This window comes from Balaenoptera musculus, chromosome 8, assembly GCF_009873245.2.
Source record: "Balaenoptera musculus isolate JJ_BM4_2016_0621 chromosome 8, mBalMus1.pri.v3, whole genome shotgun sequence".
Taxonomy (NCBI): domain Eukaryota; kingdom Metazoa; phylum Chordata; class Mammalia; order Artiodactyla; family Balaenopteridae; genus Balaenoptera; species Balaenoptera musculus.
The window spans coordinates 18,368,048-18,384,006 of NC_045792.1; the positions used below are offsets into that span (position 1 = coordinate 18,368,048).

General features: G+C 37.3%; 1 protein-coding gene across 12 annotated transcripts in view; it reads left to right on the forward strand.

Moving 5' to 3' along the window:
• Positions 1-15,959, forward strand: part of USP28 (ubiquitin specific peptidase 28) — a 56,487-nt gene that overhangs the window by 7,169 nt on the left and 33,359 nt on the right. For 10 of the 12 annotated variants that reach the window (XM_036860170.1, XM_036860175.1, XM_036860174.1 and 7 more), the window contains 4 exons: positions 6,301-6,378; positions 7,365-7,497; positions 14,357-14,462; positions 15,384-15,543. In XM_036860170.1, coding sequence (XP_036716065.1) covers positions 6,301-6,378; positions 7,365-7,497; positions 14,357-14,462; positions 15,384-15,543 — 477 coding nt within the window. Of the gene's footprint in view, positions 1-4,493; positions 4,587-5,990; positions 6,010-6,300; positions 6,379-7,364; positions 7,498-14,356; positions 14,463-15,383; positions 15,544-15,959 lie in introns of those variants that run through there. The other 2 variants (XM_036860173.1, XM_036860176.1) reach the window with 2 other exon arrangements.

Below are 15,959 nucleotides of genomic sequence, written 5' to 3' on the forward strand. Positions count from 1 at the left end.
ATTGGTGAAAGTGGGCTTCTTTGTATTCATACTGATTTTAGGGGGAACTCTTTCAGTCTTTCACCATTGTGAATGATGTTAACTGTGAGTTTTTTTTAATAAAGGCTCTTTATCATGTTGAGGAAATGACCTTCTCTTCCTAGTTTCCTGATTGTTTTTATCATCAAAGGGTGTTGGATTTTTTCTGCATCGACCAAGATAACTGTGCTTTTATCCCCTTCATTTTGTTAGTGTGGCATATTGCATTGGTTGGTTTTTACTGGTTTCCTTTCATGTCTTCATCAATCACGTTCTCTTAGGCATCCATTTTCAAATATTTGGCTAAGCTTTATCTCTTCATTCTTTGAGATGTGCAGAGTATACTCTACCTTTCCATTTCTCCTGCCAGCTTCCTACCTCTCTCATCACACTTGGTTTATTCAGTAGCCCTGTAACTCATGGTTAAGCTTTCTTTCCCTAGGCTCATCCCACTTTAAACTAGTTGTTGACATGTGCTAGATGAATCCCCTTAAAGTACCTTTTTTACCCCTCATATTTCTTCCCTGCTGAGGAACCTGTAATAATTTTTCATTGTTCATTAGATCAAGTCTAAACTCATCCTGAAATTTAGAACCCTTCATAATCCAATCCCACATCACCTCTCTGGTCCCTGTTATTTATCAAAAATGGAAACTACACACTGAGGCCCATCTAATAATAACTTAAAATTTTACTGTTAGGTTTCTAAAACTATAACCATGTAAACTTGATTGCTTATATCTTTTCCCATATTTTCTTAGTTTCTCAATAAACCTTAGCAGTAGATTGCTGAATGGCATTTTCTTTAATTTTTGAAGACACATTTCATAAGACCTTATTGTAACAGTTTCCTGGCCTCGTTTGTTGTATTTAGTTGGGGCACATATGTATTTAAAGAAATGAAAAAAATATTGTCTTAATGTATTCAAAAGTAAGAAAAAGGGGCTTCCCTGGTGGCGCAGTGGTTGAGAATCTGCCTGCCAATGCAGTGGACACGGGTTCGAGCCCTGGTCTGGGAAGATCCCACATGCCGCGGAGCAACTAGGCCCGTGAGCCACAATTACTGAGCCTGCGCGTCCGGAGCCTGTGCTCCACAACAAGAGAGGCCACGATAGTGAGAGGCCCGTGCACCGCGATGAAGAGTGGCCCCCGCTTGCCACGACTAGAGAAAGCCCTCACACAGAAACGAAGACCCAACACAGCCATAAAAAAAATAAAAAATTAAAAAAATTAAAAAAATAAAAAAAATAAAAAATAAGAAAAAAAACAAGGTGCAGGACAGGATGTATAGTATGAAAGAATATATTTGTGTGCATAGACCATTTCTGGAAAGATATGTCAGAAACTATTAATAGTGGTTACTCCTGGGAAATGGGACTGGATGGGAGGAAGAGGGAAATTTCCCTTTCATTTTATATCTTTCTGTGCTGTTAGAATTTCCTGCTCAGTTAATGTGAAAAAAAAAGATGAAAAAATTTGAGTAAATAATGATTAGTTCTTTTTTTTCTTGCTTTTAATTTTAGTTTAAACCCCTCTATACCATTTAGAATTGGCTAACTTTTAAAAACTTTTAATGCTTTTTAAAAACTTTAAGCCAGTTGATGAACTGAAGCAGTGATTTTCATCCCGTACCTAATTTTTGCACCATTAAAATAAGTTATCAAGTAGCCCATTTCGGGGGATTTAGTTTCATCCACTAACAAAATGTTATTTGTCAATTGTAGAGTCATAAGGCACTTTAGATTTCTATGTTATGAGTAAATTGGACCAACATGGAGTTGTTGCTGGGAGAAAAAGTGAAAAAATACCAGGGCTTTTGTGGACTTGTTCCTTGTTTCGTGAAAGTTGGAAAGGTTAGCGGCAGTCTCAGACTGTGTTGTTAAGACCCTGTTGTGTAGGTTGGGTTTCTGGAGTTGCTGCTCTATATTTTCTTTGACTCCTAAAGTTATTCCTTTGCTTTCCTTGGGTATTTAAGTTTAATTTTAAAATTAGAATACCAGATCTTTAACTTTGGAGGGAATTTTATTAGGCACACCTTGGTAGTTCTTTGGAGTAAAGTAACATTTATCAATTATGTACTTAGTTTTAAATTTAGAAATGGCTTTGTAAAAATAGACAGTTGAGATCAGGAAATGTGTGCATCAGAATGATGAAAATAGCATCCCTGTTTGAAGGAATGGAATAATCTAGAAAGCGCCTCATCACAGTGCTAAACTGGGTATTTGAAGATTGTGAGATTAGTAATCTCACTAATTTGCTGATCAAAGAGTTTTAATTTAGTTGCAGTAGGATTAGGACTATAAAACTTCATAGTTTAATGTTTTACTGGGTGACTAATCCTGTTTATTGCTTACTGTAAGGTGAGTTATTGTCTTTGCTTTAAGAAAACCTCAGTCCTGAGAAGTTTTGCACCAAAACCACGGAGTAGTTGAGGTCGGAAAGCTTGAGTTCCTTCTTTCTAGAGATTTCTGTGTGCCTGTCTTTTTTCACTGCCTCTGGGCAAGAAAAGAGAGTACTCTTTGTTTTATGAAAATAATGTGTATTTAGCTAAGGAAATGCAAACATGTTGGCTCTTGCCAGTTATTTGACTTCATTATGACTGGAGCACAGGCTTTGTCTTGTCTCATGTTGGGTGTGTACTTTATATTTAGCATCATAGTTAGGGTGAAGTTAATATTTAAATCAGCTTCCTGTGAAGTTCCAGAAGAAACTGTGAGTTAGTAATACAGTAGGATCCTAATGAGCTTAGCTTGTCTGTTGTGGTAAAATTAACAGGTCATATATAGTACTGATCAGGATTTGCGTTGTCTGTGTGAGAATTTAGGTTTACCTAAACATTTATAAGACTGAGTCACATCATAGCAGTTGTTTATGTGTATCACTAGCATAGCTTAATCCTTGTGAAACTTGGTATTCAGACTCTTACTTATTTTTGATTAATCTTTTAATTCAAGACATTTGATGACAAAATAGGTTTTGTAAACCTTAGTTTTCTAATTTGCACAATGAAGATAATGATTCTTAACTTTTTTAGGGTTGTTCCAAGGATTACATGTGTGTGTGAGGCATCTAAGGTTCCTAACAGAAAGGTGTTCAGTAAGTGTTAGTTACAATTGTTAGTAGCACTGTCCTATGGCTAATTCAAATCAGGTAGTGTGTTGTGTGATTCTTGCCTTTACAGAGGCAGGAATTTCACTTAAAACAGTTAGGAAACCACAGGGTGAGAAATACCAGGTAAAGCCAGTAAGTCCTATTCCTTCGCAGGCTCATTCGTTCCCTCAACATGGGAGAGGGAGAGAATAGTAAGGGACCAGAGTTCTTGAAGGAGGTAAGATGAATGTAACGTCGTTCTTGACACCGTACAAAATGATTTTATGTAGCTGTCATCTCTGCCCAATAGCTTTTAAAAAAGGGAAACTAAGAGTTTATTTTCCTTTCCTGAGTGTATTATTCTAGATGTGTTAATGTCCACTGCTACCTGTTACAAAGTGGAGACAGAGGAGTGGGACTTTAACCTACAGCCAAATGTAATGGTTAGTAAATTATTTATCATTTCAATACCGTATTTCATTGATTAGCATTTATTTGGCATTCTGAGATCTCTGAAATTGAGATGGTCCTTACATTTACTGTCATCCAAGTAGCGCATGTGGTGCAGTTATCATAGTCTGCGCATGTGTGGGCTGAGTCATAGCTGTTCCTGCCGTCATGGCAGTCGGATTATATGCACTCTTGGTACCGCACGGTTAGTTTACTTGCCATTTAAAAGGGCTTTAAAAAGATCGAAAAAACTATGAAGAAAGGCATAGAAATAGAATAGCAGGGTACAGATTTGATTTCATGTGAAGTAAAATACTTGTCATTGGAGGAATGATTACAGTTTCAAATTTTCTTGCAAAGCTACAATCAAGTGCATTATGGGACCTCAGAAAGGAAGATACTATAGGTGTTTTAAGCTTTTTGTTGTTGTTGCTGAGAAATATGCCGAAGAATTATCTATTGCATGCCAGGCAGTGCACCTGGAAGTAGGGTGAATTGCTCTGTTTCTCAACATAAATGAGACATTTTGGAACTACAAGAAGCTGATGTGACCGATTCATGTGTCTCCTAGGACTGTCATGAAGGCATTGTCTCCTAGGACTGTCATGAAGGACTTCGTCACACTTCACTGTCATGAAGGCATTTAAGTGGCAGCCGTTTTTATCTTTGGTGGTGCATAAAATAATGGTGCTTTTTATAACTGATGGCACCTTAGATTCCATCCATTATAGTGTTTACCTCTCTACTTCCTAATGATAGCTTATTTGGAACTGATTGTACTACTGAGTAATCAAAATTGTGATTATATAAGGGCAGCTAAAATAAAAATAGGAAACTTGTTAAGATGCAGAGATCAAGGTCAAAATATAAGAATAAAATGTTTGCATTGTTTTGCATTAAATAGGTATTCTTGCCTGTTTTCTTTGTCTTCTCAGATACAGCATGGCATAGAGGTTAGAGTGCAGACTCTGGAGTCAGGCAGCCTGGGGTCAAATCCCAGCTCCACCCCTTACTAGCAATAACTTTGTGTAAGTTACTTAACCTCTCTATGCCTCAGTTTTCTGTCAAATGGGCGCAGTGTCTATCTCACAGGTTTGTTAGGAGTGTTAAATGAGTTAATACATATGAGGTGTTTTGAACAGCACCTGGCTAAAAGTAAGCAGTGGGTGTGAGCTATTTTTTAACTGGGATTGTCTTCTGTGACTCCTGCATCCGTTGGTACACAGAGTAATTTGAGGTGAAGATGTGATTGTCTCTCCCACTCTTACCTTCTTGGTTCCAGTTCAGGGCCGATAGGCTACCCATTTCCTCTTCCTTTCATTCCACCCTTTTTTGGGTACATTGATTTGGATTTTTTAGAAAATTGATTATGATTGACCTATATAGATTCACACACTTTTACACAATACGATCAATGGAATTTGAATTTGTTTGGAAACAAACTTTTTAATACTTTATTTTTCTAAAAATCACATGCTGTGTTTTCAGTGTTTTCCAAGGTTAAATCTGGATACCTCTTAGTGTGAGAGTCGCTCTAGCAGTGCCCAGGCGGTGACTGCCTTTGACAGACTCACAGCCTCCAGAACTGCTGGGCTCAGCAGCGTAGGGTTCCATTTCTAGCCCATGACGATGACCTGTGACTAGAACAGAAAGACTGTTGATGCTTTTCCAAGGACTGTACAGGGGTGTTTCAGTTCGTTATTTCTAGTGGTGTACTGCTTGAGTGTTGCATTGGGCCCTCAGCTGTTGAAGAACAGAGGATACTGTTTCTATTACAGCTGGCAGTGAGCTAGACCGCCTCTTGGAGACATAGGACTAACTGAAAGACAGTTAATGGTCAAGCATCAAGTATTGAATCGGGGCTTCATTCTAGGACAATGTTAAGAATAAATTAGGTTTCTTCTCGCTGGATTAAATCTGAGCTATTTCGTTTTCAGTATTCTTCTGTAAGATCACTGTGTCTTCACTTGGGCCAGCCAATTGTTTAAATGGTTTAAAAGCTTACTTGTAAATAGGTGTTCTGTGTTAACTTGTCTGTGTTCACTTGTCAGTTGAAGACTTTAAGGCTGAAAAGGGTTATAAACTGATCTTGTAGCTGGAAGTTAATAAGAAGGGTTTTTCCATGATTCAGATTAATGAAGAGAAAACATTCCATACTTTATTCCCTCTGCAATTGTATTTATAGTTCAGAAAATTCTAGCTTTATCTATACATTTTTTTAAGCAATCAAACCTAAAGTTTCAAATATGACATTGGTGGTATTGTTTGTTAATTACATGATTGGAAACTTAATGTCAGTGAAAAATGACACACACAAATGGCATGTGCAGTGAAGCTTAAAATAGCACATCTTCACATCCATGCAAATTCCCTGGACTCCTTATAATGACCTACTTACGTACTGCTCACAGAGAGAAACCTGAGGCACTTGAAGCGTCCATTAAGGCTAGAATATTACATTTAAATGTTTTATGTATTTGTAGTTTTGCTATTTACTCATGTTTTGTCCACAAATGCCAAAAGCATTTTCCATGATTAAGCTTTTAAAAGAGCAATACATTTGGCATTTCAGAATGTGTCTGACAGTCAGTACCTTGTTCCTTGGAGCTTGTTGGTTTTTTAAAGTAAACAATGCAAGTCTCAAACCTGTTTACCCAAGATGCTGGTGTCTGTTCTTTAAATGTATCCAGGTTTACTTTCCAATTGACACATGTCTGTGTTCTTTCTGTTTCTCAAATGTAGAGCTGCCAAATGCTGTTAAATCAACTGAGGGAAATTACTGGCATTCAGGACCCTTCTTTTCTTCATGAAGCTCTGAAGGTTAGTCTCAAGGCCTCTATTAGTCAACAGGTTTTAAAACTGTTGTTCGTATCAGTTATGTCAGTTAAAGCTATTTTTATGCCAAAATGAAAGTGCATACGTATAGGGACAGAAGTTCTCAAGGTCAGATGACCCAGTATCTTCAACATGTAAATTATAAGAGCAGGAAAAAGTTGAGGAGGGGAGAGACTCACGGTGCGGGGGAAACCTACAGAGATTTAAGGTACCTGTCAACTAGCTGCACTGTATGGGCCTTTTGTGGATCCTGATTCGAACTAAAAAGTATTTGAGGTCAGGGAAATTTGAACAGGTTATTTGTGTGAGGATAGCATTATGGGTTATATTTTTTTAAAAAGATACATTCTGAAATGTTGACTGATGAAATGATAAGACACTTAGAATTTGCTTCAGAGTATCTGGGGGAGGAGAGGCAGAATAGGTAAAATAAGACTGACCAGGGCTCGGTAATTATCGAAGCTGAGTGATAGGCACATGGGGTTCAATTATACATTCCCTCTCCTGTTGTGTATGTTAGAATTTTTTCCTAAGAAAAGTTTAAAAAGTTAAAATGAAGTAGAAGTATGGTCATCACTACAGAATATGATACCTGTTTGGCACCTTTACTGTGCTGACTTCATGTAGAATCTCTGTGTTATTCGCCAGCCCCCTTTTTGATACATCATGCCTTAGCTAGTCTGTGAAATCAGGCGGCATAGTAGCCAAAGCAGTGAGATTTCATTCTTGTTTGCATGTTGTGGGAAATCAGAGCATGGCAACTTCCTTCCTGTAACTAGGAGTTTAATAGCAGTGCTTTAAGCATAATAGACCTACTGTCCTCCACTGTACTCTGTTTCCTCCTTTATACCCTAGAATTATGCCTAGACTTATTCAGTATGTCACCAGGGTAGTAAGAGTTATAACTTGCTGCTTATTTTAAATGCTGTGATGCTTTACTTTTGAAATTTCTCTTTTTTTCCTCCCCTCAGGCCAGTAATGGTGACATCACCCGGGCAGTCAGCCTTCTCACTGACGAAAGAGTTAAGGAGCCCAGCCAGGAGACTGCTGCTACAGAACCATCTGAAGTAGCGGGCAGCGCTGCCAGCAAAGAAGAATTAGCAAGTAGGTATATCCTGGCTTGGTCCCGCTCTGAACTAGCAGAGAGTAAGAGATGAGTTTACGTGAGTGTCCTTTCCATCACTTCAACCCTTCGGAAATAGTAGTAATAATGGCTAATTACTGAGCCATTACTAGGCGCCAGGCACAGTTCTCAGCACTTAAATGGTTCCATTCATTCAGCACTTATTTAATGAACCCCTATTATGTGCCAGGCACTCTTTTAGGCACTGCAGATGAACAAAAGAAACAGGAATTGCTGCCCTGTGAGAGATGAGGCCATTGAGGGAACAAATGGGAGGCAGACCTTGCAGAGCCTTCATAGCTGCTTGGCATTTACTCTGACTTAGAGGACTAGCCACTGGAGAGTTTGGTGCAGAGGAATGCTGTAAACTGGTCTCCTTTGCCTAAAGATCATTCTGGCTGCTCTGTTGAGAACAGAATGTGTGGGAGGGAGTAGTGAGCATGGGGCAGAGCAGGGAGCCCAGGACGACTCAGGAAGCTATTGCAGATGAAGGCGGTGTGGGCCAGGATGCAGTGGTGGAAGGGTGACAAGTGCTTGCTCTACAGGATTTGCTTACAAAGGATCTGAGGGTTGTGAAAGAAAGAGAGGGGTTAAAGATGACTCCAGGTTTTTTTCCTAAGGAGCTGAAAGGATGGAGTTGCACTTAACTGACATGGGAGTAATTGCAGATGGAGCAGATTTGGGGTGGAAAATGAGGAGATCGGTTTTGGCAATATTAAGTTTGAGATGCCTGTTAGACATCCAGGTGGAGTATCAAAAAGGCAGTGGAGGTCCAAGTGTGCAGTTCAGGGGAGAGATCTGGGCTGGAGATGGATAAAACTTGGAGTCATAAACCTGTAAATGGTACTTAAAGTTACGAGAAGGGATGAGCTCTCCAAGGGAGTGGGTATAGAAAAGAGAAAAGGTTCAGCAGTAGACGCTTCCAGTGTTGAGATGTCTGGGCCGGGGGCAGGGTGGGGGTGGGAGTTCGTGAAGAGCGTACAGGGGAGTAGGAGGAAGACCAGGAGAGTGGTACTCTGGAGGCCAAAGAGGCTTCCAGGAGGAGGGATCTATCAGCTGTGCAAGGTGGTGTTAATGGATATTTGAGCTGTTTGCAATTTTGAGCTATTCTGAATAATGCTGCTGTGAATATTCTTGTATATGTCTTTTGGTGCACGTAGTGACTTTTTCAATCTACATTTTTCTTTTCTAGACGCATCCATGTTGGTTGTACCTGTAGTTATTTCTTTTGACTGTTGTGTGGTATTTCTTAGTCTGAATATACAACAGAATTGATATATTTGTTGATTGACTTTGGGGTTGTTTTGAATTTTTTTGCTGTTGTAAACAAGGCTGCTGTGAGCTATTTTGATTTATGTTTCTTGTGCATGTATGCAAGAGTTTCTTTAGTGTATATGCCTAGCAGTGTAATTGGTGAGTATTAAGATGTGCTCATCTTCAACTTAGTAGCTATTATTAGTGACATTATTTTCCAAAGTGATTTTTTTTTTCGTATTTATTTATTTGTTTGGTTGTGCCGTGTCTTAGTCGCGGCATGTAGGCTCCTTAGCTGCAGCCCGTGGGCTCCTTTAGTTGCGGCAGGCGGGCTCCTTAATTGTGGCATGCGAACTCTTAGTTGCGGCATGCATGTGGGATCTATTTCCCTGGCCAGGGATCGAACCTGGGCCCCCTGCATTGGGAGTGCGGAGTCTTAACCACTGTGCCACCAGGGAAGTCCCCAAAGTGATTTTTTTACATATTTATACTCCCACTAACAGGGTTTGAGGGTAACTCTTGCTCTCAAATTTGTTAGATTGTAAAATTGTTGCCTGTCTTTTTGATATGAAATGATAATCTTGTTTTTAATTAGAATTTTTAAAAATTAAATTATGAGATTGAGCATCTTTTCCCTTTTGACCATTCATGTTTCCTCATGTGAAATTTCTCTTCGTGTCTTCTGCTGGTTTTTCTGTTTGTTTGCCTCTTTTTATTGATTCTTGATGTTCTTATTGATAATGACCTTATATTCTTGATGTTAACCCATTTTTCTGGACTTGGGTGTTGCAGATACCTTCTCCGTGTTGATGACTTGTGTTTTTACACTATGGTGACGAACTAACAAATAGCTTTCATTTATTAATCTTCTGCTATGGTTTGTGTTTTTTGTTTAAGAACTCCTATATTGTGAAGTTATAGGATATTCTGTTATATTTTCTTCTAAAATTGTAATGTTTTGCTTTTCACATTTAAATCTTTAATTCATCTGAAATGAATTATCTTGGTAAGGCATAAGATAGAAATATGGTTCGATCCACCCCCCCACTTCCTCCAGCTATTCAGTTGGTCCAGGACCTTTTATTGAATAGGCTATACTTACCCACTGATTTGCAGTATTAGCTCTGTGTTATATCCGATTTTCATGTTTTCCATTCTATTTCATTGAGTATCTGTTTTTAATTCTTTGGGGTATATACCTAGGAGTGGAATTGCTAGGTCATATAACAATTCTGTGTTTAACTTAAAAAAAAAATTCTAAAGGAGGACTCTTTTTTCATAACTGCAACAATATTATCACACTTAAAAATTAATAACAATTTCTTAATCTCGTCAAATACCAGTGTAGAAATTTCCCTGATTGTCTCACTAACAATATGTTTGTAATTGGTTTGTGAGAATAATGATCCACATAAAATGAAAACATTAAAGTATGTTTGAAATGTTTTTTAAGATCCCTTTTATCTATATAGTCCCCCTCTCTTTTTTTCTTGCAGTTTAATGTTAGAAGAAATAAAGTCCTTTGTTCTGTCATGTTTCACACATGACAGGATTTGCATGATACCACATGATTGCATTCCTGTGGTATCCTTTAATGGATTTTTATGTCCTCTGTCTTTCCTATTAATTTAGATGCTTATCTGGCATGACAAAGTCATAGGTAGTGTTGTGTGTATTTCTTCTATTTTGTCGTATCAAGAAGAAAATAATGTCTGGTCACCCTCTTTTTGTGTTGTTAAAATTGTTAGTGTGTTCAGATTGTTAGTTTGATTAATTTATCATAAAATTCCCCACCTAGTATTTCCAGCCACTATTGGTGATGATTGCTTAGGTTCTTTATTTTATTGGAGATTTCAAAATGGCAATATTTTATCTATCATTACTTCATAATTTATTAGTTGGAATTCTTTTTTTTAAATTGTAGTTAAAAAAACACATTAACATAAAATTTACATTTTAACCTTTTTAAAAAATTTTTTCATCATGGATTTTTTTTTTTGCATCAGTTTTAATTAATTAATTTATTTATTTATTGGCCACGCCATGTGGCATGCTGGGTCTTAGTTCCCTGAGCAGGGATTGAACCCTGCCCCCTGCAGTAGAAGTAGAGTCTTAACCACTGGACTGCTAGGGAAGTCCCACATTTTAACCATTTTTAAGTGTACAGTTCAGTAGTGTTAAGTATATTCACATTATTGTATAAAAGATCTCTAGAACTTTTTCATTTTATGAATCTGAAACTTTATTCCCATTAAACAACCCTTTGCTCCCTCCCCGCCCCCAGTAACAACCTTCTGCTTTCTGTTTCTGTGAATTTGACTACTTTAGATACCTCATATAAGTGGAATCATACAGTATTTATTTTTTTGTGACTAGCTTATTTCACCTAACATAATGTCCTCAATGTTCATCCATGCAATGGCATGTGACAGGATTTCCTTTTTTTTTTCTTTTCAATTTTTTTTATTATGGTAAAATACACAACACATAAAAGTTACTATCATAACCATCTTAAGTTCAGTGGTATTATGTACATTGATGTCATTGTGCAACCATCACCACCATTCATCTCCAGAACTCTTTTTTTGTCTTGCAATACTGAAACTCTACCCATTAAACAGTAACTCCCCATTACCCCGTCCCGCAGCTCCTAGCAACCACCATTCTACTTTCTGTTTTCTATGATTTTGACTACTCTAAGTACCTTATATAAGTGGTATCTTACAGTATTTGTTCTTTAGTTATTTCACTTAGCATAATGTCTTCAAAGTTCATTCAGATGCACGTTAGAAGTTCCTTCCTATTTAAGGTTGAATAATACTCCATTGTATGTATATACCAAATTTTGTTTATCCATTTATCCGTCAATGGATATTTGGGTTGCTTCCACCTCTTGGCTTTTGTGAATAGTGCCATTTGAACGTGGATGTGCAAACAGCTCTTTGAGACCCTGGTTTTTCATTTTGGATATATTCCCTGAAGTGAGATTGCTCGATGATATGGTAGTTCTGCTTTTAATTTTTTAAAAAGTACGGGAACCTCCACACTGTTTCCCGTAGCACTTGCACCATTTTATAATCCTGCCAACAGTGCAAAAGGGTTCCAATTTCTCCACATCCTCACCAATGCTTGTTATTTTCTGGTTTTTGTTTTTTTGATAGCCATTCTAATGGATGGGAGGCATTATCACATCGTGGTTTTAATTTGCATTTTCTTTGATGATTAGTGACATTGAGCATGTTTTCATATGTCTGTTATCCATATTACATCATCTTTGGAGAAATGTCTGTTCAAGTCTTTTGCCCATTTTAAAATCAGATTAGTTGATTTTTTGTTGTTGTTGGGTTGTAGGAGTTCTTTATATACTCTGGATATTAACCCTTTATCAGATACATGATTGGCAAATATTTTCTCCTATTCTGTAGGTTGCCTTTTGACGCTTTTGATTGTGTCCTTTCATGCTTTAAAGTTTTTAAGTTTGGTTTAGTCCCATTTGTTGATTTTTGTTTTTGTCGGTGCTTTTGGTGTCATGTCCAAGAAATCCATGTCATGAAACTTTCTATGCTTAACTTTTTGAAGAACTGCCAGCCTCCATTCTTCTAACTTCCACAGCAGCTGCACCATTTTACATTCCCACCAGCACTACACAAGGTTCTAATTTCTCTACATCTTCACCAACACTTGTTATTTAGCTGTCCAAGTGGGTGTGAAATGTTAATCTCATTGTGGTTTTGATTTGCATTTCCTTAATGGCTAACGATGTGGAGCAGCTTTTCATGTGCTTATTGGCCATTTGTGTATCTTCTTTGGAGAAATGTCTAATGAAATTCTTTTCCTATTTTGAAAGTTGGGCTGTTTGTCTTTTTATTATTCAGTTGCAGGAGTTTATGTATTCTGTATATAGGTTCCTTACTAGATACATGATTTGCAAAATTTTTCTTTCATTCTGTGGGTTGTCTTTTCACTATCCTGATGGTGTCCTTTGAAGCCCAAAGATTTTTATTTGATGATGTCAGATTTACCAATTTTTTCTTTCACTGCTTGTGCTTTGATTGTCATCTCGAAGATGCCATTGTCTAATCCAAGGTCATGAAGATATACCTGTTTACTTCTAAGAGTTTTGTAGTTTTAGCTCTTATCTTGAGGGCTTGATCCACTTTGGGTTCATTTTTGTAAATGATGTGAAGGAGGGGTTAAAAGTCACTCTTTCCCTATTGAATTGTCTTGGTACCTGTGTTAAAAATCAGTTGACTGTAACTGTGAGGTTTATTCCTGGACTGTCAATTCAGTCCCACTGATTCTGTTCCATCGATCCATATGTTTGTTCTTATGCCGGTAGCACAAGGTCTTGATTTTTAGCTTTGTGTTCTTTGTGGTTTTTTTCTTTATAAATTAAGTATTTCATTGCTCATGTATAGAAATTCATTCAACTTTTGTTGATTGATCTTTTATCTAACTATCTCATTTTTTTTTTTACATCTTTATTGGAGTATAATTGCTTTACAATGGTGTTAACCATCTCTTATTAATTATAACTATTTTCCATAGATTATTTTGGGTTTCCCTCGTAGGTGATCATTATCTGTGAATTATGACAGATTTGTTTCTTATTTTGCAATCTTTATTATTTTTTTAAATTTATTTTATTTTCTTATTGCACTGCCTGGAACTTTCAGAACCATGGTGAATAAAAGCCCTCACAACAGACAGCTTTGTCTTAGTCTTGGTTTTAAAGGAAATGTGTGTTAACATTTCACAATTAAGTGTAAAGTTTGCTGTGGGCTTTCCATGGATATTCTTTCTCAGTCTAAAAATATTCTTTTCTCTTCCTACTTGGCTTGGAGTTTTTATTCCTTAATGGAGGTTGAATGTTATAAAATACTTTTTCTGGATCTATTGAGATGATCATTTTTTCCTTTAACTGTTAAGATAGTGGATTTTACTGGTCTATTTTCTAACATTAACTCAGTTTTTCATTCCTACAGTGAATTCAGCTTGGTCTTACTGTATAATCTTTTTTGGTGTGTTAGCAGGATTCTATTTGCTTTTATTCAGGCTCTTTGCATCTGTGATCATGCGTGAGTTTGTCATTTTTCCTCTCTCTTACTGTTCTTGATTGGTTTGTGATATACCAAGGTGTTATGCTGACTTCATAAAATGAGTTGAGGAGTATATTCTCTGTTCTCTAGAATAGTTTGTGTGAGATTGAAAATATCCATTCCTTGAATGTTCAACTTTTAGCTGATATTTTACAATGATAAGTAAAGAGACTATTTAACCTACAGGTATGGGATATATTTCTGACTCTGTGAAGTAAGACTGCAAAAGGGGGTATTTGATTCATTGCATTTTAGCAGCTTGTTATTACTGTACTATTAGCTAATCATAAGGTTACAGTGTAGCTGTAAGTTATTCATTTGACTCTAGCATAGAGTAATAAAGTTGTTTTTACCCAGATGAGCCATTGTATTGAGAGCTAGGGAGTGTATCTAATTTTGTGAATGCTTTTACCTTTTTTCCTACAATACAAACAGAAAGGCAATGTTTCCTGCATGTAGACTAATTAAATTTCTATTTATCTTACAGAAGTAATAGACCTTACTCATGATAACAAAGATGATCTTCAGGCCGCCATTGCTTTGAGTCTGCTGGAGTCCCCCAAAATTCAAGCTGATGGACGAGATCTTAACAGGTTATTGATTTAATTTATAATCTTTGCTCTGCACATTAGTGTGTAGGTCAAAGGCAGTATCTCTGTGAAACAGTTCTGCCAAGCTTCTTTAATTGCACCTAAATGAAATTTGTTTTATGAGAACATTTAAATTCACATTAGCTTACTTACTCTTTGGTTCACTTTTGAAGAAGCTAAATATGATAAGGGTATTATTGCAGCCTGTGGTCTTTGAGTCGAGTAGAAGCCTGCAAGGTTTTGTAGTTCACATTTGCTAGGGGAGAAAAAACCGTCTAGGGCAAATATCTGATAAATATGTATTCTCTTTATTAACTTTGAGCCTTTGTAAACTTTGAATGTTTTGTTGTTGGCTATTGAAAATGAAAGTTATCACTCAGCTCCCCTAGGACTAGGGGGATATATGTTTTGCATTGGTACTGATTTGGTGATTGTCTGGTATTGTTCACAGATATCCAGTTCCAGTGGTGGCCAGTCAGTTTCCAGACACGTTTATGCCCTCATACTGCCAAGTTGTTTCTTTCAGGGAAACATAGGGCCATGGTTTGTGTGCTAAGCAATTTCGAGGCTCTTATCTTTAGCTGAGTGTCTCTCTTGCCTCTTCCAGTGGCAAGGTCTGAGATAAGGCACTATTGTTGAAATGTAAAACTTTTAATACGGTAGCCATAAATAGTCTTGAGTCTCAACTCAGTTCCATCAGGGCCCTTGTTAGTAATAATCTCTGTTATGGCAGGATTAACCACTCGATGTTTAAACCTTTTCACTTACGTTGCAACCTTCTAGTTATTATATAGCCAGTGGTTACCCAGTAAATAGTTTATCTGGCATTTTGAATTACCCATGACAGCTTACCTACATCCTCCATATAGTATATTGTTGTTTAACTCTTTTCTTTTTGATGTGTGGTATGTTGGCACGATATAGGATGCACGAGGCAACCTCTGCAGAAACTAAACGCTCAAAGAGAAAACGCTGTGAAGTCTGGGGAGAAAATCCCAATCCCAACGACTGGAGGCGAGTTGATGGTTGGCCCGTTGGGCTGAAAAACGTTGGCAATACGTGCTGGTTTAGTGCTGTTATTCAGGTATGGTATTAAGAGACAACTGTGTCTTCTGGAAACGATTTTGTAATTTATTAAACTGAAATGTGAGAAACATAGCTTTAAAAAAACGGAAACAGATAAATAAAACTGGAGGGTTTTCCCCATGGCATTATCATGTTTTGGTTGCTTTCTTGTGTTTTGGACCTAGATGCTCTTGTGTCTAAATTGGTCAGTAGTGAAAACAGAATCTTCTGTGGTTGTAAATAGGTTGAGGAGGTGTTTTGGATAAGCATTTAGTGAATGCTGTATTACAGCAGAGCAAGAGTTAACAAGGAGAAATCAGTCTTTGGGAGGCTATCATAGATGACCAGGCAGGAAGGAAATGATGGCGGCCTGGAATGGAGAAGTGGCATAATCCATGGAAGGGAGGAGTCAAAGCGTTCACGAGGTATTTAGGA